The 21,556-nt window shown below is 40.5% G+C and overlaps 1 protein-coding gene across 1 annotated transcript; it reads left to right on the plus strand.

Moving 5' to 3' along the window:
• The first annotated feature begins 577 nt into the window (after window positions 1–577).
• On the plus strand, window positions 578–21,318 carry LOC136432142 (collagen alpha-3(IV) chain-like). The gene is made up of 15 exons (XM_066423146.1): window positions 578–668; window positions 6,513–6,598; window positions 7,315–7,347; window positions 8,154–8,245; window positions 8,380–8,470; window positions 8,710–8,781; window positions 9,656–9,763; window positions 10,208–10,261; window positions 10,797–10,886; window positions 11,262–11,315; window positions 12,206–12,280; window positions 15,398–15,553; window positions 16,132–16,245; window positions 16,719–16,912; window positions 19,623–21,318. Exons 2-15 carry the CDS (start codon window positions 6,541–6,543, stop codon window positions 19,854–19,856), a joined length of 1,425 nt encoding a protein of 474 aa, XP_066279243.1. The 5' UTR covers window positions 578–668; window positions 6,513–6,540; the 3' UTR covers window positions 19,857–21,318.
• Window positions 21,319–21,556: the final 238 nt, after the last annotated feature.

The following is a 21,556-nucleotide window of genomic DNA, read 5'->3' on the forward strand; positions in this document are numbered from 1 at the left end:
CACAACATCGGGGCTTGGCAGGGATTCGAACTCACTCAGTACCTCCAGGCTCTGAGTCAGCAACTCTGACCACCAGGCCACCTTGCCACGCATTATAAAATGGAGTACGCACATTCATAGGTTATACCGACTGAAGGAGTCTACTGTGGAATTAAGCAAGGCGTCGTAGAAGGTGTCAATATGAATCGTAATTTCGTTACTCTCGGTAATCAAATATAGAGACCTTGTAGTGGAGGGGAGGGGGCCATATCCTCACGTTTAGAAAGCAAAAGTCCCTTGTCAGTATTTTCGTTCGCGAAATTCCAAATGCATGACGATTAGGTTCGAGTTTCAGGAAATGTGCATATGTAAAAAGTTCGCAGGTGCAGCCGAATCCACTTCCAAGAGGGGGAGGGGTGTCCGGATAGTAATATGATATGTAATTACAAAAATAGTTGTTTCAACATTTGGATCTTTCATTGGGATACCGTGTTCATCAAGATCACAGAAGAAGGATACTACGCAAATTAGAAACTAAGCAGATTTTACAGTTTATAGACACCACTGATAACGACGCCCCCATATCTAGAAGTAGAATCGTCCGATGCTATCTCCTGAATGTATTAGTTGAGGACGCGCACTTGGACTAGAACTAGTTGCGGCCAGACCCCAGAAGAGAAATATCGCAGGTGAGAAATGTTTACATTTACTTCGTTAGACAATTTTTTTTACCATTCGCACCCGTTCTTTCATCAGTAAGCAGTTAACCATTTACCTTGAAATCATGCAAGCTTCTAACAACAACTTTTTAATATTGGACAGGTGGACCTACGCTCAACTTTACTACTATTAAAAAACCTTCAATGCGCATTTTGGGGAGAAATACATCCATTAACAAGAAAGACTGCAAGTAACTTAAGTTAAATGTAAAAGGAATAGTCACTGATTCAAAAAGAAAATAAGTTCAAACATTATCTCCAGGAAATAACACCAATATGTCTTCGAGAAAATGACCTCATGTGTTAATGTTGAAAACATTGAAAAAGTTAAACTAAAATTAATTGTTCGCAAATGATGTTAATAGCTTTTTAAGTTGATAAGGAATACGGGGTATCATTCTAGTTGAAATGTGTTACTTAAAAATCGGAAGTTTTGTCCATTTTAGCGAGGGCTGTATTTTTTAAGTATTTGATTTCCTCTTTGCAGAAAGTCCCCACTTAACACGACGGTTGGCATGTTTCCAAACGTAACATCAGACAGATTTCATGTTTGTATCACCAAAACTGGTGTTCGGTGGCGCTCACTTTTTAAGCCATTTCATGTGTACATTTTGGTTCCTTTCTTTGACATGTTACTAACTTTTTAAATGTTCCACAACATTTAAAAAAAACAGGTTTATGCATGCGCAGGCCAGAATATCAGTGTGTTTATACTTCCTTCTGGTAGAAACTTGGCTTCGGTTCTATAAACAACACCTTGCGTAAGAACAAAAGGAGCATGCATGTTTGTTAACCGTAAATGTAACCCTAAACCTCCTACTGTGTGAAGGCTTGCACGCAGACCTTAGATCATGAGACCATTCAAAACCCTGTTATTACTGTAATTACCGTTTGGAATAAGCTACGGAAAACATAACCTATTGTCAACGGTGCAATGCGCCCTAATTTCATTTCAAAATAAAATTATTAAGTATTTCTTAAAATCTATTAATTGAAAAATCATTTATTGAAAATAACTACTGTTATAAAGACCAATTTTGAAATAGTAAAGAAAAAAACCTTGGGTGGGTGGAAAAGGTTTCAGATGTTACAGACAGTACTTCCAAACACAGAGTTCCCCATTGTGGAAAACAACTCGCGGTATCAAATTTCCATAATCTCCAAGGCATGAAGCGTAAACTTGGACGATACCATGAAAGGTCGCCAGAAGGGGGAGGGGGAACCAACCTTCGAATCAACAGGTCCATTCGTGGTACATGTATTTGAGGGCATAGGCGACAATTTCATGTAGTTGTTAATCAACCCCTGTGTTCAGCAATGGGATAGTCCAAGCGTGGCTTTGTCAGCTCTGCAGAAACAAGCGGACGAGTCAAACCAAAATTTCAATATGTGCATTTTTTTTAATTTTGGTGTGACTCGTCCGGGGATGTTAATCACTAAAATTTCAAAATGGCACATATTAATGGTTTCTCTGCTTAGCACTCAGTATTTGGGAAAGAGAATGGTAGTCGAACACACATCACTACCAGTGGACTAAGCATCCTGATGCAGTGGTTGCACAAAGTTGTGTGACCCAAGGGCTATAGAAACGGAGAGGGGCGCAACGCGGTTCCCCTTTCAATGACACACTGACTGTGACTGGGGTCGCATGGTGTGACCGCATTGTTAAAGTGTGTTTTCTTATTTACGTTTCCATGGTCCCGTGTATGACGTCACAGGGAGACTGTTATTAGAAACATGATCCGCATCTTGGTTGACAGAGAACAATTGAGACCAGTAGTAAGTTTGAGGACGAACTCGTTACCACATGTCGTTAAACTCACATACATTGCTGTTTAAAAAAAAAGGTAATTCCTTGCAAAAAGTCACGGTCTATAATTAAGTATATCTCGTATACTTAGAACACCACAAACGCCCTTAGTCATTAGTTGCATCACACTACCTTAAAGTTAAGTTGAAACTCGCCCCAAAGTGTAAAATTTATACTAAAATAATTATAGTACTTAACATAAGACTGATCTTTGCGACGGCCTCAGTCCCTTTATAAGATATAACAAGAGTCTAATCATCAAGTACGAACGAATGCAACATCACCCATTTTTGAAAGGACTTGAGCATTAATTTTTTTTAGCAGCCAAGATTATAAAGCTATGCTGAAATGAAGATCGACGTGTATTGTGTATCTGCCTAGTTGCAACGACGGACAAAGTTGTACCAAACAAGTTACTTCATGCAGATTCAACTCCACGTCAAATGTTTATCCCCAAATATTGAAGATGTTTATCCCTAATCCTCATCCAACCGTATTGGGTTCGTTTGGACCCCATGCGTCTCCTAATTGTGCCATAACAACATTTTTCGTCGGAGAAAAATTCTATGAGTTTGTTTGTGTACATGTGTTACAGCTTCTGAGAGGTTTTTAATGGGATTAGCCCAGATTGTTTTGCATTGTTAATTACATAAGGCTACACCAAGTAATTTTTATGGATGACGTTCGCGCGCGCATTGATTTTGGTCTGTTCCCAGAAAAAAAATCAAGAAATCCCGCTTCCTGTAACTATGACCAAAGAGTTACGACAGTGCCGCAAATCAATGGGATATGGAAAGAAACAGGACAGGACAACAACTACTGTTCAACTTCAACTGATTTATTCAAATTATTGCTGTTTTCATGATGAATGAAATAATCGTAAGTTGTTACACTGTGTTCTCTCATTAAATTTATGTCCTAAAATGTCTCGTCGACTATTATATTTCAAATCTAGGCATCTTGTTTTTTTCGGCCGTTCTTGTTTTTTTCGCGCTCTCGCATTAGATTAAGGGTCTCCAAAGGACGTCATCCATAGAAATTACTTGGTGCAGCCTAATAAGAAATGAATTCCTGTCAAATAACAGAAATTTGTCATAATTGCTACAATAGCAACAATTTATTTTTGCTTAGAAAAGTAAGATACCGACTTTTTCAGAATAAAAGTAGCATTTTAGTGTAAAATGTGATTTTTACTCGTTTTGAATGAATTATGATAATGAGACAAATGAGCATTAATTTTTGACAGTCAAAACATGTTGAAATATCCTGAATAGATTAATTGAACAATATGGTAACAGAAATCACAGAATAGCCAACAAAAAAGATATTTGTGGTGAAAATTGACAAGGGTGTGAGTATGTGTCTAGGTGGCAGACTATGATGCATAATTAGATAATAGAATCTATATTTTTCACATGAATTCTAATATTCCATATTCGGTATCATCCTTATGATATCAGAATGCTTTGGAAAGCGACATTATTGTTAGGTGAAATGATAGAGCACTGAAACTGTTAAAATAAGGGTAGTATTGTAGATTTTGAAAGCAAAATACGGGTTCTCCTCATTTTCTGGATAAAATATGATAATGAGCATTAATTATCGACACTAAAATTTGCCAAAATATTCTCCTTAGATTATTAAAACAGTATATGTACAATAACTACCAAAAGATCCCCCAGATATTTATATCTAGGGGGCAAAACAAAATGGGGTCCGTTTGGACGCCATACGGCCAGATTCGTCGCAAAAATGCGTCGGTCTCAAAATCAAGGAGCACACATGTTACAGAAGAAGTGTGAAATGTGAAACATACATACATACAGAAGAAGTGGATGAATTCGTCTTCCATTGCCTCAGAAGAGGAATGCAAATCCATCAAAACTAGCTCAATTTGCATTTTAGAACTTAGTTTAACATATGAAATAGTATATGTATACTGTATAGTATATCTTTGTATCTTTCATTCTTATAGCTATGTTACATGTATTTGTAACTAGCACTATGCACGTATTTGCAATAAACGTTACGCTACTGATTCTCTAGAGACGCCTTTACGAAATGTCACAGCGATGAGCTTTCAGGAAAGCTTGCTGAAAGATGTACAAACTTAGCAAGTACATGGTGCGTGATTTGCTTAAATGGACAAAATCCCAGCGCGAACCAAGTCTTGTCCGTTTCCACAAAAAAGCTTCTACCATGCTGTTAATCGTACAAAGGAAGTGAGTTTGATGTTCACCCACTTATTCAACCTGCCTGGCCAATGAGATTTCAAAATAAAGGTAGCTTTATTTGCTCAGATTTTTTTCTGCTCGCTCGCATCAGTTTTGGGGTGCCCAGAGGATGTCATCCGTGTGATAAAATCAGTATGGCCGAACTACACTAGGCAGGAACCCATGCTATTCTAGATTCATTTGCTTCTTTGGTCACTTGGAAGCGATCATCAGAGAGAATCGGGGCTAGAATAAGAGAAATTCCAGGCTATAATCATGCCTCAAACAAAAGAAAGAAATTCCCAGCTACTTGCTACAGACATACTGTAAACTTCAAGTCTGCGAGGTGAATCCTCTAGTTGATGTTTGGGTAGAAAATTATAACGTTTCATGATAGGCTGTTTTTTTTGTTACACATTTTTGTCCTCACCATCTGCTTGGAGATTTTACAAAATTAAAGTTAAAGCCTGCAAAGTTTCCTCGCGTCTTTATGCGGTAGACAACAATACTATTTCAAGTGCATACGATACCAAAACATTTTCTTATCATCCATAATAGAAATAGTATCATTCAACGAATATAAACGTATAAAACAAATACAAACCCTTCTGATGTTATCTAACATTGAACCATCAGAGACAATAAATGTATGAACAGACAATATTTCTTATACAAGGATTATCTAGGCGTAATAAAAATACGAATTTGTCTGTTGCATTAAGATGTTCGAAATATTGGATTTTTTCTTTGATAAAGTTAAAAAGTACACATCTTTTGTTATCGTATAATTTACAATCTAGGACGAAATGTTGCTCATCTTCTACTCGATTTAAATTACAATGTTGACAAAGTCTATGTTGTAGAGGCGTGCGGTTGTGCCTTCCTGTTTCAATATGTAATCTATGACAACTAACCCGGAGTTTAGTAGTAGCCACTCTGTGTTTGATGTTGCTAATGGATAAATACTCTTCTTCTTTATACAATGACTTAAACAGACGGTTTCCTTGCTGCATTTTCACCGAATTTGCGTCATCGGAGATCGCGAAAAAGTTATCACATGACTTTTTTTTTTCATTTTTCAGACACATCATTTACTAAGCTTTCTCAGCATGTATGCCGTGACCCCAGGAGAACTCTTTTTTTTCAAGCAGATTTGATCAAAAAAGCGTAAAAAAATGACAATTTTTGGGCCCAAAATTGACATTTTTCTATGGTTTCTGCCAAAAAAAGGGACAACAGACGATACCTATAAATACATCGGAAAGCAGCCAGAAGCCGCTTTCCGCAGATATGATTACATTTTCCGTCCTACTTTTCTTAGCTGAATTGCAGCCCCTCTGGATGGGGGTGTCGGCCTACATGCGAAATTTAATACACGAAATAGTGATATAACGTTGACCAAACATTAAATGATTTTTTAACAATCTCTTGGTTATGTCTGAACACATTGCAACTGAGGTACTTTGCTGATAAGGGATTAAAAATTGTCTAGATGCAAGGAATCTCGCATCGCGTTAGCTCGTTGCGGTCTGGGTACGTGCTGTCATTGCATAATAGTAATGGTTTTCTCTAGATCTCTCCATCCCTATCCAAAATTGAAAACACTATTTAACGACATAAAGTGAGAATAGCAACCATCGCCACCCCCGTTTGTACGAAGCTTTTCCAGAGTCTGGTCAACAAAAAAAGTGGTAAAAACAGGGAATACAAACAGAATTACGAGTTACAAACTAGTGTTTTCGTATCTTCAAATCAAAAAGCTACATATTCTGTCCGTTTTGTTGCATTTAGGAAGCAGGGTGACTAAAAGGAAAGAATCATGAACGTCAGAGTTGTGTTTTGCTGTCTCGTCCTTGTCGCCCTTCTTGTCCACGTTGGTGAGTTTTGTATTGGTTATCTATTGTTGAATGGGAACGACATCCGCTTTATTTGTTGGTTTGGTTGATCATGAATCTGAAAGAGACCCATAAGTTTCCATGTTGATGTTAAAGTTAAAGTCCTCCCACACCATGTTGATATTATGCCATGATAAATGACTCCGAATTATAGAAATTCAAATGTACCTGGCAACTTCCATGATTGCGGACAATGCCTGCGTCATAGAAAAATCCGGTTACAAGGTTTAAAGATCTGTCCTTAGAAGCACGCTGGTTGGCCAGACTATGACGAGTGTGCATCAATTTGCACATATAAGTATCCGGTTACTTTGATTCTAAGATAGCTTTTGGGTTGTGTTTGTAGAATAAAATATGCGGGCAAGACTGGAATATCGGTGTTTTTTACTGAATACTATATATGTACTAAATTAGATGATATGTTTATTGGACGCATTTACTTGATATATGTTTGATTTTGGGAGGGCTTTTTCTTCCTTGTCTTTCACCAAGGGTTGATCTTTTGAAAGGAATTGACAGAAATAACCTTTTGTCATCCGTCAATCCCTTGCAAGAGGCCGCGTACAAGATGGAGATAAGAAAATTATTTTAAATCTAGTGACCTGTAAATAGCAAGTCATATATTCATTACGCCCCATAAACATGACTGTTGAAAGATGGTACAGTTAGTAATCATCTTGCTGTCCCTTTATGTGAAGACTGCTTCTGGCGAAGACGGCGACGAAGGTCATGTATGTATTAGACTTTGTATTCTGCTTTAAAATGAATTCATAGATGTGTTTGTTAACACCATTATAATGGTACCTTACTTTATGTTATCCTTTTATATAAGGAGGTCGAAGCACGTTTTTCAACACATAGTAGAATATGCTGTAATGATACCACAGCTAGGAAATCATATAAACATCGCAACAAGAAAGGCAATAAAACGTATTGCCATGGCGTCGATTGAGTGGCTCTACGTAAGTGATGTTTATAATTAACCTATGAAAAATGGAGATATAGTTTTGGGTGTGTCTGTGTGTATGTTTGTCTGTTTGTTTGTTTGTTTGTCTGTCTGTCTGTTTGCAGTTTGTGTTTCCGCATTACTGTAGTCAGCATAACTCAAGAACCTCTTGATGGATTACGATGATATTTGGTATGTGGGCAGGTGTTGTGAAGCCAGAGTTCAATGTCGATTTGGGTCCCCTGGTATGTGACCTTGGTAATGCAGCAGAACTTCCGTTTTTGTATCTTTTGACCTGGACGTACTATGGTCTTCATTTTTGGGTGCCTGATAGCTTGTGATGTAATAAAAAAAGTAATGTAGGTGGAAGTCTTATCTGACTGGTTTCTAGTACAAGTTCAAGTAACATTCCAGAAATAGCAACCCGGCTAATTGGGATATACGGAATTCTTAGGAACTAAATACATAACATAACTGTTTGGCGCGCTCCTGAAGCGTCGCCAAAAAAAATCAGCAAACTGTACTCTGTTCTATTTGTGTATGCAATGCTGAATCACGCCACAGACACTCATGGCCATTTTTCCCACGCAGCTGGCCACCCTGGCACCCCGGGGTCGCCCGGCTCCAGAGGACCGCCAGGGCCACGTGGTCCTCCTGGATATCGCGGTTCACCCGGCCCTAAGGTAATATGCTACATAGATTACCACCAAATTGAAAACGGTCAATGACAAAGGCAGAAAAACATTTCATTATAACCAAAGGCAAAAAGTATAGTTCATATAACTACTTTTTTTCATTTTCTCTTCGTTACGAACAGGGGAGTCAAGGATCACGTGGTTTTCCTGGTAGCCCGGGACGCCAAGGACCTCCGGGACACAAGGGTATGCAGGGAGCGAAGGGAGTAAAGGGTAGGCTGTGTTTACCTCCGGTTACTTAACATCTGGCACAAGGTCTAATTAGACATTTAGAAAATTAGAAAATCCTAATGGATGCTTTAAGAGAGTTTAGGAGAAACCTAGGGACTGGTTTAACCTTGTTTGATGGTTATTTTATTTTGAGAGTAGTTATAAAGGCCTGTTTGATGCAGGGTGGTCAGACGAAGACAGAGATTTATGCAAAATCCTGATGTTATTCCTAATTCTGACAGGATACCGAGGGCCCGTTGGCCCAATAGGACCCACTGGCCAAATGGGAAGCAATGGAGACAAAGGAGAACAAGGTAAAATATCTCGTTTGGTCATTTCCCATTCAGTTTCTCTCAGTTTCTTTGTCTCTCTGTCTTTCACTCCGTCTCCATCTGCGTCTCTCTCAGGGAAGTCTCTCTTTTCTATAGATACCGAGAGCATTGGCCCTTGTAACTCCTCTATCCGCCTAAATAGGTAGATTTCATTCTACTTCATTCCAAATGTGAGGCCAAATCTATGACTATAACTCACCTCATATATTATTATCGATATTATTTTAGCGAAGCTTGAGTAGCGAGCTTGATAGTATACTTTACGCCCAATTTGCAAGAATTCCCAGAATTCCAGAGGAATTTCTGCAATCCGTCCGCGCAAACCCTGGGGAACGCCCACCTGTCACTCTGTACCTTGTTAGTAGGTCTGGCATCCCGGCACGCAGGTCGATGACAGATGAAAAAAAGTGCGTTTTGAAAAAATATTATGGCAGAACTTGCTACGTAGGTACTTTCCTTACATAACAATAAGGTAAGATCAACCCAGACACCTTCGCTATGGCAATAATGCCACACTTATTGTTGTTGTAAATGTAGCCTTGAAGTATTTTGTTCAGTAGCCATACATTTCATCATGTACGATTATCGAGCAATTAATCCATTCATTCATGCACTCATTGATATATTCCTTCCTTCATTTATTTATTCATTTATCCGTTCAGAGAGGACGTGTGATCGGCTGCTGCGCAGCCGACCGATGATGGTGATGATCCGTTCATACATACATCCATCCATTCATATCATTCACCGGCAGGTTAACCAACGACTGGAGACGTAACACTCCGCATGGCTCTTAGCTATATCTAATTGTATTGTAAGCTCTAGATTAACGTCATGTATTTACATTGATCCCCAGGTATCCAGGGGCCTCCCGGTGAACGGGGCATACAAGGACCCCAGGGTAACATGGGGCTGAAAGGAGGCATGGGATACCGTGGCGTCAAGGGGGAGACTGGACCGATAGGTGAGTTTATATTAGCCCCCCCCCCCCCCGGCCCCCTCTTTCAAGTCATACAAAAACTCAAATATAAACGGAACAAAGCTGACAAAGAAAGTTACGGTAGTTTTAACAAAGGTGTTCTAAATCATAATGAATATTCATTGTAACTTGTGTATCGGAAAAATGAAGATATACGAAATGCTTGCTGGGTAATTGACATGGAAACTTCTTGTTTCTTGTTGATTCGGTAGCAAATGAGCTTAAGTAAAATGTCAGCTACTGAGCAACGGATTTGTAACGTAAAAATCAATGCATGGTCACGGTTGGTACTATCTTTGGATTAATTCAATGAGTTTTTCATTATTTTTTTAGACCTGCTAAGATCGGAAAATGAAAGAGGACTCTTGACTAAGTCATAAAGCTATATGGAAAGTACAGATATTTTTCTTTGTTAAATGTCGCTGTCAGGTCCGAAGGGCGACGATGGCATCATGGGAGCAAAGGGTGACATGGGAGAAAGGGGTAAGTTGGTGTGTTCCATGGTTCGTGTGTTCTTCTTAACTGCTGTAAGATGTTACTCTAGCTGATAGATAGTGAAGTAGGTGGGGGTCGTAATCCCGAAGTCCGTTTGGCCTCTGTGCGTCTTTGATTAGTACTTTGAAAGCATTCTTGGACAAGATACAAGTTTCTCAAGCAACTAGGAAGAATTTGACAAAAAAATGTCAGACGTTTTACGTATAGCATCTACTTCCTTTCGACAGATCAGTTGCACCACAGATCGTGCTTAGTCACGGATGAAGAGTAGTGTATGCCACCTGAAACGTCTGACCGTTTTCAAAATCTATCCAGCTGCTTGAGAAAATTGTATCTTGTACATAAATGCTTTCATAGCAGACAAGTGTGTACGGATGGAAGTGTGTATGTAATATACATGTATGTATGATGATCCTGGGTAAGCTCAGGTATCCTCGCTCGCTACCTGGATGTCTAACCTTCATAGACGTATGAAACCATAATTGATTTGCTGTTATATCATATGTCCTTGTTTTGCCCCCAGGACCTCAAGGTGTCGTCGGTCCAATCAGCCCTCCCGGATCGAAAGGTGACACCGGACCAATCGGGATCCAGGGTCCTGTTGGACCGCCAGGTAGATATAATTACATGGTAACTCATTCGTCAATGCTGATTGGCCAATATGCTAATCTACTCTTATCCTGATAGGTTGTTGTATCTTATCTTCGGTGACGGTGGTAAAAAGTACTACAATATTTCTTGATGTTAATTTTATTTGTCCTGTTATTTTTGTACATACAGGGATGAACAAAAACCGAAAGTTTTGAAGAATGATCTAATAACGCATGTAAGACCACGTCCTATACCTGGGTGCTAACTCCAACTGACACGTCAACGTATTCTTTTCAAAACGGATTGCAGGGCATTGCATTTACACGCCTTCCTCTAAAACTGGTGATGTTTTCTTCTCGCTGAAAGTGACTTAATCGCAACTTAACTATTTTCTCAGGAGCGAAGGGTGACGTTGGACCAGAGGGCCTTAAAGGGGTGAAGGGAGACACAGGTAAAAAAGATATGACTGTTTCTCGAGACTGTTTTTTGTGTTCTTTCCTGTGATTTACCAAGAATAAATGTATATGGCAGTACGTAGGTACAGGGTGACACCGACGTGCGTAAGGTAATAAGGAAGAATCGTTTATACCGCTCATTGTTGACATGATGGCAAAGTGGCAAGGCGGTCTTGTGGTTAGAGTTGTTGACTAATCTTAAGGTTATGGGTTTGAATCCCTAGCAGGACCTTATGTTGCGGCCTTGTTAAAGGCACTTCGCATCTATTTCCTCAGTCTACTCAGGTGACAAAAGAGTTCGTAACTTCGGTTAATTAGGGACAGCCTCTCGGATGATACGTAAAGCCATAGGTCCCGTTTAAAGAGACCCACACTTAAAGCAAGTAAAAGATCCCGCCACACTTATCGAGAAGAGTTGGGGTCACTCCCAGGGTGAGTAGTCGATAAAACATTACAATTCGGTCTGACGCAGGTTGTACCCGATGTACATAGCTGATTTCTGCTAATGTCTCAATTCGAAAAAGGTGCCCCGCTGGGTAGTGTTCCTTTTTTTACACTTTCGGGCGTGGCCCCTACGTGGCCCCGCGGGACACCCTGCGGCTGCCGGACCAGTAGAATATAGACTCCGTGAGATAATCGTGCGAGCACACCGGAAGGTAACCATCCCCCCCCCCCCCTCCCCGTACCCGGCAGTCCGCCGCGACAAATGTGTGGCTTCAGGGCCCGGCCAGGCCGGGACTACACCACCGACGGGCACTGGCACGATTCGGACCAAAGCATTACAGGGTGTGCGAAAAAGCAAAACAATGGTTTTTCCAAGCAGAATATATGTAGTTGGGCTGTAAGGATTCAAACCCACTGAATGTTGGTAATATTAACCCTACAGGTGCGGGACCAGTCATCATATTCTACCCCATATCTCTGATTGGAGGACCAGGATCAACCGACGGGAATACAAAAGGTAATACTATCTTTCCGATTACAATGGTCCCCTTTGTTTCTTCCAATTGGCGGGCTAACATCCTAATGCTTACCGAAACTGGTGCGAACTTGCGAAAAAAAATGATACGGGCAAGATATAAAATAAAAGGTTGTAAAAACATAAAACAGGTAATGACAAACATAGATCCATTAGTCTTGCTCCCCAGCCTGGACCCTCGACAGTTCGGATCTCTCCATGGCTGCTCTTCATCACATTACCTTTCACGTCTTGTACACAACATTCTCGAAGCAGCGGACAAACCAGGCTACGTGACATCACTTGTTCTCACAGACTTTTCCCGCGCATTTGACTATGTCCATCATCAGACCGCCATTTGCAAGTTGATTGACCTCGGTGTCCGCCCGTCCCTTGTCCCTTTGGGTACAGTTTCCTCTCAGGGCGGCGTGTGAAGTATCAGGGCGCAGTTTCGGACTGGGTAACTCTGACGTGCGGTGTGCCTCAAGGCACAAAGTTAGGTCCACTAATTTTCTTGGCCCTGTTCAATGATGCCCTCCTAGCAACGAAACATCCTCTGGCAGTTTAAAGTATGTAGATGAAATATCTGTCTCTGAATCACGACATGTGTCCGCAACACCGAGGATCCGGGAAGACATCGATGGCCTGACTCGTTGGACTGACACCAACTACATGTCCCTGAATCCATCGAAGTGCAAAGTCATGTTTCTTTGCTTCGCAAGACATCACGCATCCAGCACAACCTTAAATGGACTGATCAGGTTACCATGATCTTCGGGAAAGGGAGAAAGAGACTTTATGTTTTAAGAATCCTGAAGAAACACGAACCGGACACTAGTGATCTTATACTCATCTACATTGGTTTCGTGCGGCCTGTTCTTGAGTATGCTTGTGTGATATGGTACCCGGGACTGACCAGAGATCTGTCAACGAAGATAGAACGAGTGCAGGAACGATCACTAAGAGTAATTCTTGGCTCCGAATACGACTGTTACCACACGGCTTTGGATATCACTGGCCTTTCTAGACTTGATGCAAGACGTGACGAACTGTGCCAGAAATTTGCTCGATCTCTCACATGCAGTGACAAATATCGTCATTGACTGCCATCACAAATGGGGGATTCCACAATAGAACACTCTGAAACAAATACGAATCTGACACAGTTTAGATGCCGGACACAACGTATTCTGAACAGTGCACTACCCTATATATTGATATCTAGTTATATAATGAATAAGACTATATATCCTATTTTTAATTTGTAATGTTTTGTAAAGTCCTGATACAATATGTAGGACGTACTGTGTACAGAAGCCGTGTTGTATCCAGAAACGTCGCTCTATCCAGAATCCGCTCAGGAGCAGTTTCTGGATAGCCAGAACACGTCCCAAGCCAAGGGTGCAGGTTTTGGATATCCAGGATGTGCTCCAGCGGAGCGCGTTTGGGATAACCAAGGGTGTCTATCCAGATCGTGCTCTTGGGGGAGGAGCTTCGTGTTTTAAAAGGCGGAGACTATCTTGCATGTGATTATCGTAGCCAGAAGGTCGCCATCTTTGTTTTATCAGCGCCGGGTTTGTGTAGAATCAATTCAGCCGCTGGTCCTTTCTAACAAATTTAACCAAAGATAGCGACACTCCGTTATGCACACGTCACAAATGTAACATCCCTAGAATGTTTTTTGGGTCATGATTTAACAAATGGAAGCCACGATGAGCTCTACTCTAATCATTCGCCGTGATTCATCGCGAATCAAACAATGGAAACCCGGGCGTAAACAATCACTGCGGGCGGTCGTCAGCAGAAGAGCGGATTCTGGATATCCAGAAGTGTTGCCATTTGCCGACATATTGGGATAGTCAGCAGAAGAGCGGATTCTGGATATCCAGAAACGTCGCCATTTGCCGACTTATTGGGATAGCAACTGGGTGTCTATCCAGGATGCGATCTGTGTCACTTCCGGGTTAGGTTTATCGTCGATACTTTAAATTGAGCAAAACAGTTTGCAAAACCAAACTGTTATATAAGGAGTCCACGGGTCAGTCTATCTCCCACATTATGAGTGGAATTTTAGCTCTACTCTAATCATTCGCCGTGATTCATCGCGAATCAAACAATGGAAACCCGGGCGTAAACAATCACTGCGGGCGGTCGTCAGCAGAAGAGCGGATTCTGGATATCCAGAAGTGTTGCCATTTGCCGACATATTGGGATAGTCAGCAGAAGAGCGGATTCTGGATATCCAGAAACGTCGCCATTTGCCGACATATTGGTATAGTCAGCAGAAGAGCGGATTCTGGATATCCAGAAACGTCGATATTTGCCGACTTATTGGGATAGCAACTGGGTGTCTATCCAGGATGCGATCTGTGTCACTTCCGGGTTAGGTTTATCGTCGATACTTTAAATTGAGCAAAACGGTTTGCAAAACCAAACTGTTATATAAGGAGTCCACGGGTCAGTCTATCTCCCACATTATGAGTGGAATTTTAGGATCAACGGTTGCGAGAAAAACAGTGAACATCGTTCGCCGTGATTCAGCAGAGTAGCAGCATGTTACAACGTGTCTTGCCAATAAAAGGTCTTGATTAAACCCTCTTGGTCGAACCAAATATGGAACCCGAGCGTAAACAATCACAGCTGGCGGTCATTAACACGAACACGGATCATGAATATGCAGGAATGCGAACCTAATATGGAAACCTTGGCGTGAATGATTACTGATGGTGGTCCTGTCAATCACCATGATTGACTGCATCATTGCACCAATCAGTGCACATGGCCGCAGCGGAAGGAGCCCATTTTGGATAGCCAGAAGTGTCGCCATGTGCCGACGCTTCTGCTGGGCGACACTTCTGGCTACGACACTCCCTCTCTCTATCGCTCTCTCTCTCTCTATCGCTCTCTCTCTCTCATTATCTTGTGTCAGAATGATTTTGAACATTTCCTGATTTCCCCTTTTGTTTTGTCACGGCTTATGGAATTGTCGCAGATTTTTGCCAGTTATTGTAAGCATGGTAACATGTAGACTGATATCGTACAATTTTCATTGCTTTCTTTCTTTCTTCGAGTGGATGAACAGAAAATGTCAAAATGTTGTTATTCATTGAACATCTCCAGGTCAGCTGCCACCGCCATCGCTGACTGTCGTCCTCATCACCATCCACAGTCAGACACACGACTACCCACAATGCCTGCACGGACTCACCCCCCTGTTCCAGGGCTTCAGTCTGGTGCAGCTGGGCGGACACGGCATTACCGGGGGACAGGACCTCGGTCAGTCATTACTGCATACTAACAACCTTTTATCTGTCTTTTTTTCTTATTTTATTCTTTATTGTCCGTATATATGCGTGTCAATGAAGAAATTTCACTTATTCTGCTGTTAGAGATCCCGATCGGTGTCTGTAAATGTAAAATATCAAAATACAGTCAATGGATTGGCTTGTAATCTAGGATTTCTGAATAGGAGACCGCGCTTAAGGACAAATTCTTCTTCCCGGTTGAGATACGAATAACCAAGTAGTGTCCTCACAGATACCATTGCATAGCCATAGCTAGAAGGCACCAGAATTATTCCTCACACCCCAGATTATAGCTTTTTTGCATTTTTTATTGTTAACCCCCTGCAAATCACTACTACTGGTATTCAAAAGGGCGTCGGCTGCAGAAAATAACATTGAATTGCAATTGGTGGACTTTGATAGAAGGCTTATATTTTATTTTGGTTGGGATTTCCGACTTTCTAGTATATGCTTATAATAGCATGAAAGGTGTGATAGATGTATATCCTGAAACTTCCACCACCCTATTTTGTTAATCTTATTTTGTAACTCCTCTCTTGCTCTTCCCAGGCTCCCTGGGGTCGTGCCTGACTCGGTTCAGTGTGCACCCCTTCATGCAGTGTCAGGACGGCAACCTGTGTAACGACGACTCGGCACAGGAGACCACACTCTGGCTGGCTTCAGGTACGATTGAAAATAAGGAAATATCCAGAAGTTATGTCTGTCTCAATTTGGTAGATCATAGGTTTGTTGAAACGGTTTCTTTCTAATTTTTTCTTCATTTTTTATGGTAGTATTCAACTTTGTGTACTAACGAAACTATTGTAGTTCAATCTGTAAAACCTATTCATATCTAGCATCTATTGAAATTTGAGTCTTGAAATTTGATATATATCTATGTTTCCCTTTTATATTTGATAAAACAATATAAACCAATACCATTGTTTTACTTTGTGTTCTAACCCTCGGGCTTGAAATTAGCAATGTGTAGGAAACGTACCATTCTTTTTTCTAAGGCAAATTCCAAAAGCTTGGAAGGCAGTGAAGTGCATTTGAGTGACTTTTTGCCAACTTGGTATCATCAGCATTATTCAAAGAAGATTCAGGTTATCTTTATTTGAAATCCTGATGTACATTCCCCGCGTGCCTTACCGCAGAAACCGGTCTGCCTCCCGTGGTGGCGGGACAGCCTCCCCCCGATGAGGAGGCGGTGCTGCCGGCCCTGAGTCGCTGCGTGGTGTGCAGTACTCACGTACCGGTACAGCAGCACGCCATCCACAGTCAGACCAGTGCCATCCCCGACTGTAACCTCGGATGGACCAGTCTGTGGACTGGCTACAGCTTCATTCCGGTACGCCATCTTTTGTTCTCATCTCATTCATCCATTAAGCGGGTATGTCATTGGGCTGCGCCTAACGAAAACATATCAAAAGTGGCTTAGATAGGCGCCAACTTTTGTTCAAAATTGCAAGATTCACAATTGGCCAAATGGCGCAAATGGGCTAAAAATGGCGCGAAGTGGTGAGATCTCTGCAAATCTATTTTTATGAATATTGAATTCATTATACATTGTTTTTCATATATAACCAATGTGATGCACGTCAGTGTTACTCCAATGGAAAATTAGTGACAATTCACAAAGTTGCCTCAATATTTTGACGCAATTTGGTGCAGTCTGTATCTGTATCTGTATCGATATAGCCGGTATAACCGCCATTCGGCGTAACACACCAGCTTAAATGCTGTCCAGTGAGATACCCGCTTTAGTTTAACTATCCAGCCGTTTTCTCCAACCTCAAAATCATACAACAAAGTAATGACTTACTTAAAACAAGCATCATGACTGTGACAAAATAAGCAGATAATGTAGATAATGGAATTTGCATATCAATGATTCTTTTGAAATTATTAACAGTTTCTAAGGGACAAGATATTCCTAGTTATACAGACGCTTAAATGAAGCAACAGAAGCAGCTGTTTTCATATTAGAGAGAATTCCATAGAGCTGCACCAGTACAGGACAGGGATTTCTTTTTGTAAGGTAGATGTGCTTTGGGCAGTTGTAGTCCACCCTGTGATCTGAGGCATGTAAGAGTGAACCTGCCTTAGCTGTGTGAACAGACCCGAGATGTCCTCCTATCCTTTCGTTACCTACTATTTTTCTTCTTCTCCATGGCCGGTCCTTGCGTGATAGTTTTGGCTAGTGCCGACCGTGACGCGTGACCGTACCACTTCAGTTTTTGTGTCCCTTCTTAACGTTATAGGAGGTATTTTGCTTGATTCTATTACGTACCTTTGATGTGAATTAGGATTTTACCATGGTCAATATTGACGGACGGAAGCCATATGTACTTGAGATTTATTTTGTTATTTTTATATTGAAAAACAGTCACAATCGACCTAAATGTACACACACCTTTAAAACAATGCCAGTACTTCTGTCTCCATGAAAAATGAAGATATTGTTTAGGGTGTGTCTGTGTATATATCCGCGTGCCTGTCTGTGTGTCTGTGTTTCCGGATTTTTGTAGGCAGCATAACTCAAGAGCCTCTGGATGGATGATATTTGATATTGTATGGGTAGGTGTTGGGAAGACAAGGGTAAAGTTTGATTTTGGGTCACCCGGTACTGCAGCAGAACTTTCTCTTTTGTATAAGGACGTGCTATGGTCTTTTTTGGTGGTAGGTAGCTTGTGTTGTAGGTTGGGGCCCCCAAGCAGCTTGCTATGGAACTGCAGGTTCTTTTTGTCGCAACCTTCCAAGGAGAATATCTGAGCAAAGGAAACCACAGATTTCCATATATTTTTATTTTGCAGGTAGCTTATCTAGACTGAGGGGGGGGGGGCAAAACGATGTATGCTATAGGACTACCAAACTTGGTGACTTTTCCTAAAATTTAGTTGACAAAAATTTTTTGACAATGGTTTAAGTTCATCCTTTTTCGTGTTGCCATGGCAACGGGTTTCTGACAGGCATTTTATGCAAAAATCACTAATTCAGTTTTAAACAATGATATTTCATAGGTTTTCTTGCTCAACCACACTATTTTTCCTACATGTATAGCATCACATGTAATAACATGTAACTTTCATGATTAGATATTTATAATTCATGCTAATTTGATGACCTATTCGGTCAAATTCTAAGATGGCGGACCATATCACCATTTTAGGTATCAACGGGCTTTTTTGCCTTCAAATCGTCACTATCTAGTATTTTCTTTACCAGAAACATGTAGATAAACGTTTCTTGTCTTTTTTCAGTGTGTTTTGGGATCATAAGTGGAAAAAAAAGTATTTTTACAATGAAAATGGCCGATCCAAGATGGCGGATCCCAAGTGATCGCTAACAACACATAACGTCATTCTATGACGTCATTTTGACGACAACGTATTTACAATTAACGTCAGATGCCTTAGTATACCTTGACATCAATAAGACACAATTTCTTGTTTGATACCTTTTAAGATATTACGGGAATTCCATATCTAGCGAAAAAAAGTCACATTGATGATGTCATAGTTACGTCATATTACGTCATAACATTACAAAAATTACAGAAATAATTAACGTTTATGTTTATATCACTCCCTGCAAATTAAGTGGTGATAAACCATACCATTTAGAAGTTATGAGGGGGAAGCCCCCCCCCCGTCCCAGATATCCCCCCAAAGCCCAGTCTAGATAGGGTTAAACAAAGATGTACATAATGAAGTGTAAATTATGCAAATTTGGAAAATCTATATTTGCAATGTTTGCCATTATAGAACTCAGATACATGTAAGTACAGTGTATGACGACAGACAAATATATATTATGTAAATACATTTTAAATTTCCATAATTGATGCAAAACTGCCGTAATTCTTCTGAGTGGTCAATGATTGAACTGTCAACATTGTGATCTGTGTAAGTTAAGTAAAGATTTACTTGACCAAGCTTAGATTATATAAATATTGAAGTCATATGCATAATCAGGATGTTTCATGGAGATATGAGATCTCCAAACCTTGAACTTGTTTATGGAGGTAATTGCATCATGCAACCATATTTCCCGCCCAGCACACCTCCCATGCGGGTGCCGGCGGAACGTTCATGAGCAGCCCGGGGAGCTGCCTGCAGTCGCACCGGGACCACCCGCTGGTTGGCTGTAACAGCAGCACGGGCACCTGTGAGGAGCCGCAGGACCAGTCGTCATTCTGGCTGCAGGCTACTGGTCCGGGCGGGTCCACCATAACCACCCCGGCACCAGCTGCAGTTAGCCGCTGTAGGGTCTGTCAGTACAACGGAAACTAAAAGAAACAAAATTATCAGCTTATGATGACGCTGACAAGATTGCCATCCCAAGTGACATACAATTGTGCTACTGTAACTTACAGCGTTAAAGGTGTGCTTTCGTTTTTTAAGATTGTTTTGAATATCAATCGGAAAAATGCACATTTTACAATCCCCCTTACTATATAACGTTTCTATTGCATTCTGTTGTATTCTATTTCACACTAGTCTTGTTAACATGGCGTAAAGTAATTAGATTCAACTGTAGTATTCTATATACTTATCCCATCTAGTTACGTATGTTGTAAAGGAATGGATAAATGCAGTACGTGGTAGACATTGATGTTTCAAACATTAAAGGGCAAAAGACACCAATGACATCAACATTAAGAATTTCCTGAAATTACATAAAACCTAATACTATTGTTTAGTAACATAGACATTTTCACAAAATATTCGCACTTAGGATGTTATTGAACATCCAACCATCAAAACATCATACCTCCAGCTTTTGATTCTTTCCACCAGGTAACTACATTTATCAGTGACTTGCGCAGTCATGACGTCACAATGAACATGGCAGCCAATATGGAACTTAGCACTGTGGCTTGGAAAGAACTTTTTCTTAAATGCAAACAAAAGAGATATCGTTGTGTCCTTTAATTGAATGTTATCACCATATTTAAGCACCGTTTTTCAGCAAATAATGTTGTTTTTCGCAAGCCGTGGCGTAAAGTTCCGAACCAGCTGCCGTGATCTTTGTGACGTCATGATTGGGCATTAGTCACTGATTAATGTAATCACTTGTCGAGAAGATCAGATAAGAATAAAGAGCTGGATCCATGGAAGTATGGTTTCTGATCATGGTCCAATGTCAAATAACATCAGAAGGGTGTGTATTTGTTTTAAACGTTTGTATTCCTTTAATGATGCTACTCCTATTTCAGACAATAATAAAATGTTGTAATTTGGTGTCTTATGCCCTTTAAAGGTTGATAAACATAATAAGATATAAACAGTATCATAAGATTTTTATATCAATGTTCCAAACGGAAAAGTAATACAAAAACAGTTCGGAAACTTAAATTTGATCAACCGTTTCTCCGTTGTTACTTTACAATTGCTTAGTATTATTCATTTTGCGACGTACCCACAAAAGTAGCTCATGTTCTCAACCCGTTAATGTACGATTATAACAAACGGAATATCATTGTTTGGGGCAATAGACAAGCTTTCCAATGATATACAATATAATAAATGCACTGGATACTGTATTCATGGAGATCTGATCGACCGACATCACATTTCCGAATTTTTGTGTGCCTTGTCTATGTACTTTAATCTGCATGAATCGTAAGACCGCTGGAGCCGCTTGAATCCTGTTGAAATCTGGGTATCATTCATTGAGAATAAAAAAACTAGAGTTTCACTACTCCATACTTTGCAAATGACTTATTCTCTTATAAACTAGGTTAAAAATGTACTCATGTAGTTTGTTTTTTTGTCCCATTATTGTCAAGTCACTCCCAACCTTATTGACACATGTCTCCGATGTGACAATTCAACTTGCTTTTCCCCGGACGAAAATGAGAACGTAAAGAACAATAAAGAAAACATAGTTTCAGGGTAGAGTCTGCACCTTCACACATGAAGCCACAACTTTCAGGGAGAATATCTTAACCTTGGTAACTAGAGAACGTGATTCGTCATGCACAGCCTCT

Source organism: Branchiostoma lanceolatum, chromosome 4 (assembly GCF_035083965.1).
Source record: "Branchiostoma lanceolatum isolate klBraLanc5 chromosome 4, klBraLanc5.hap2, whole genome shotgun sequence".
Lineage (NCBI taxonomy): Eukaryota > Metazoa > Chordata > Leptocardii > Amphioxiformes > Branchiostomatidae > Branchiostoma > Branchiostoma lanceolatum.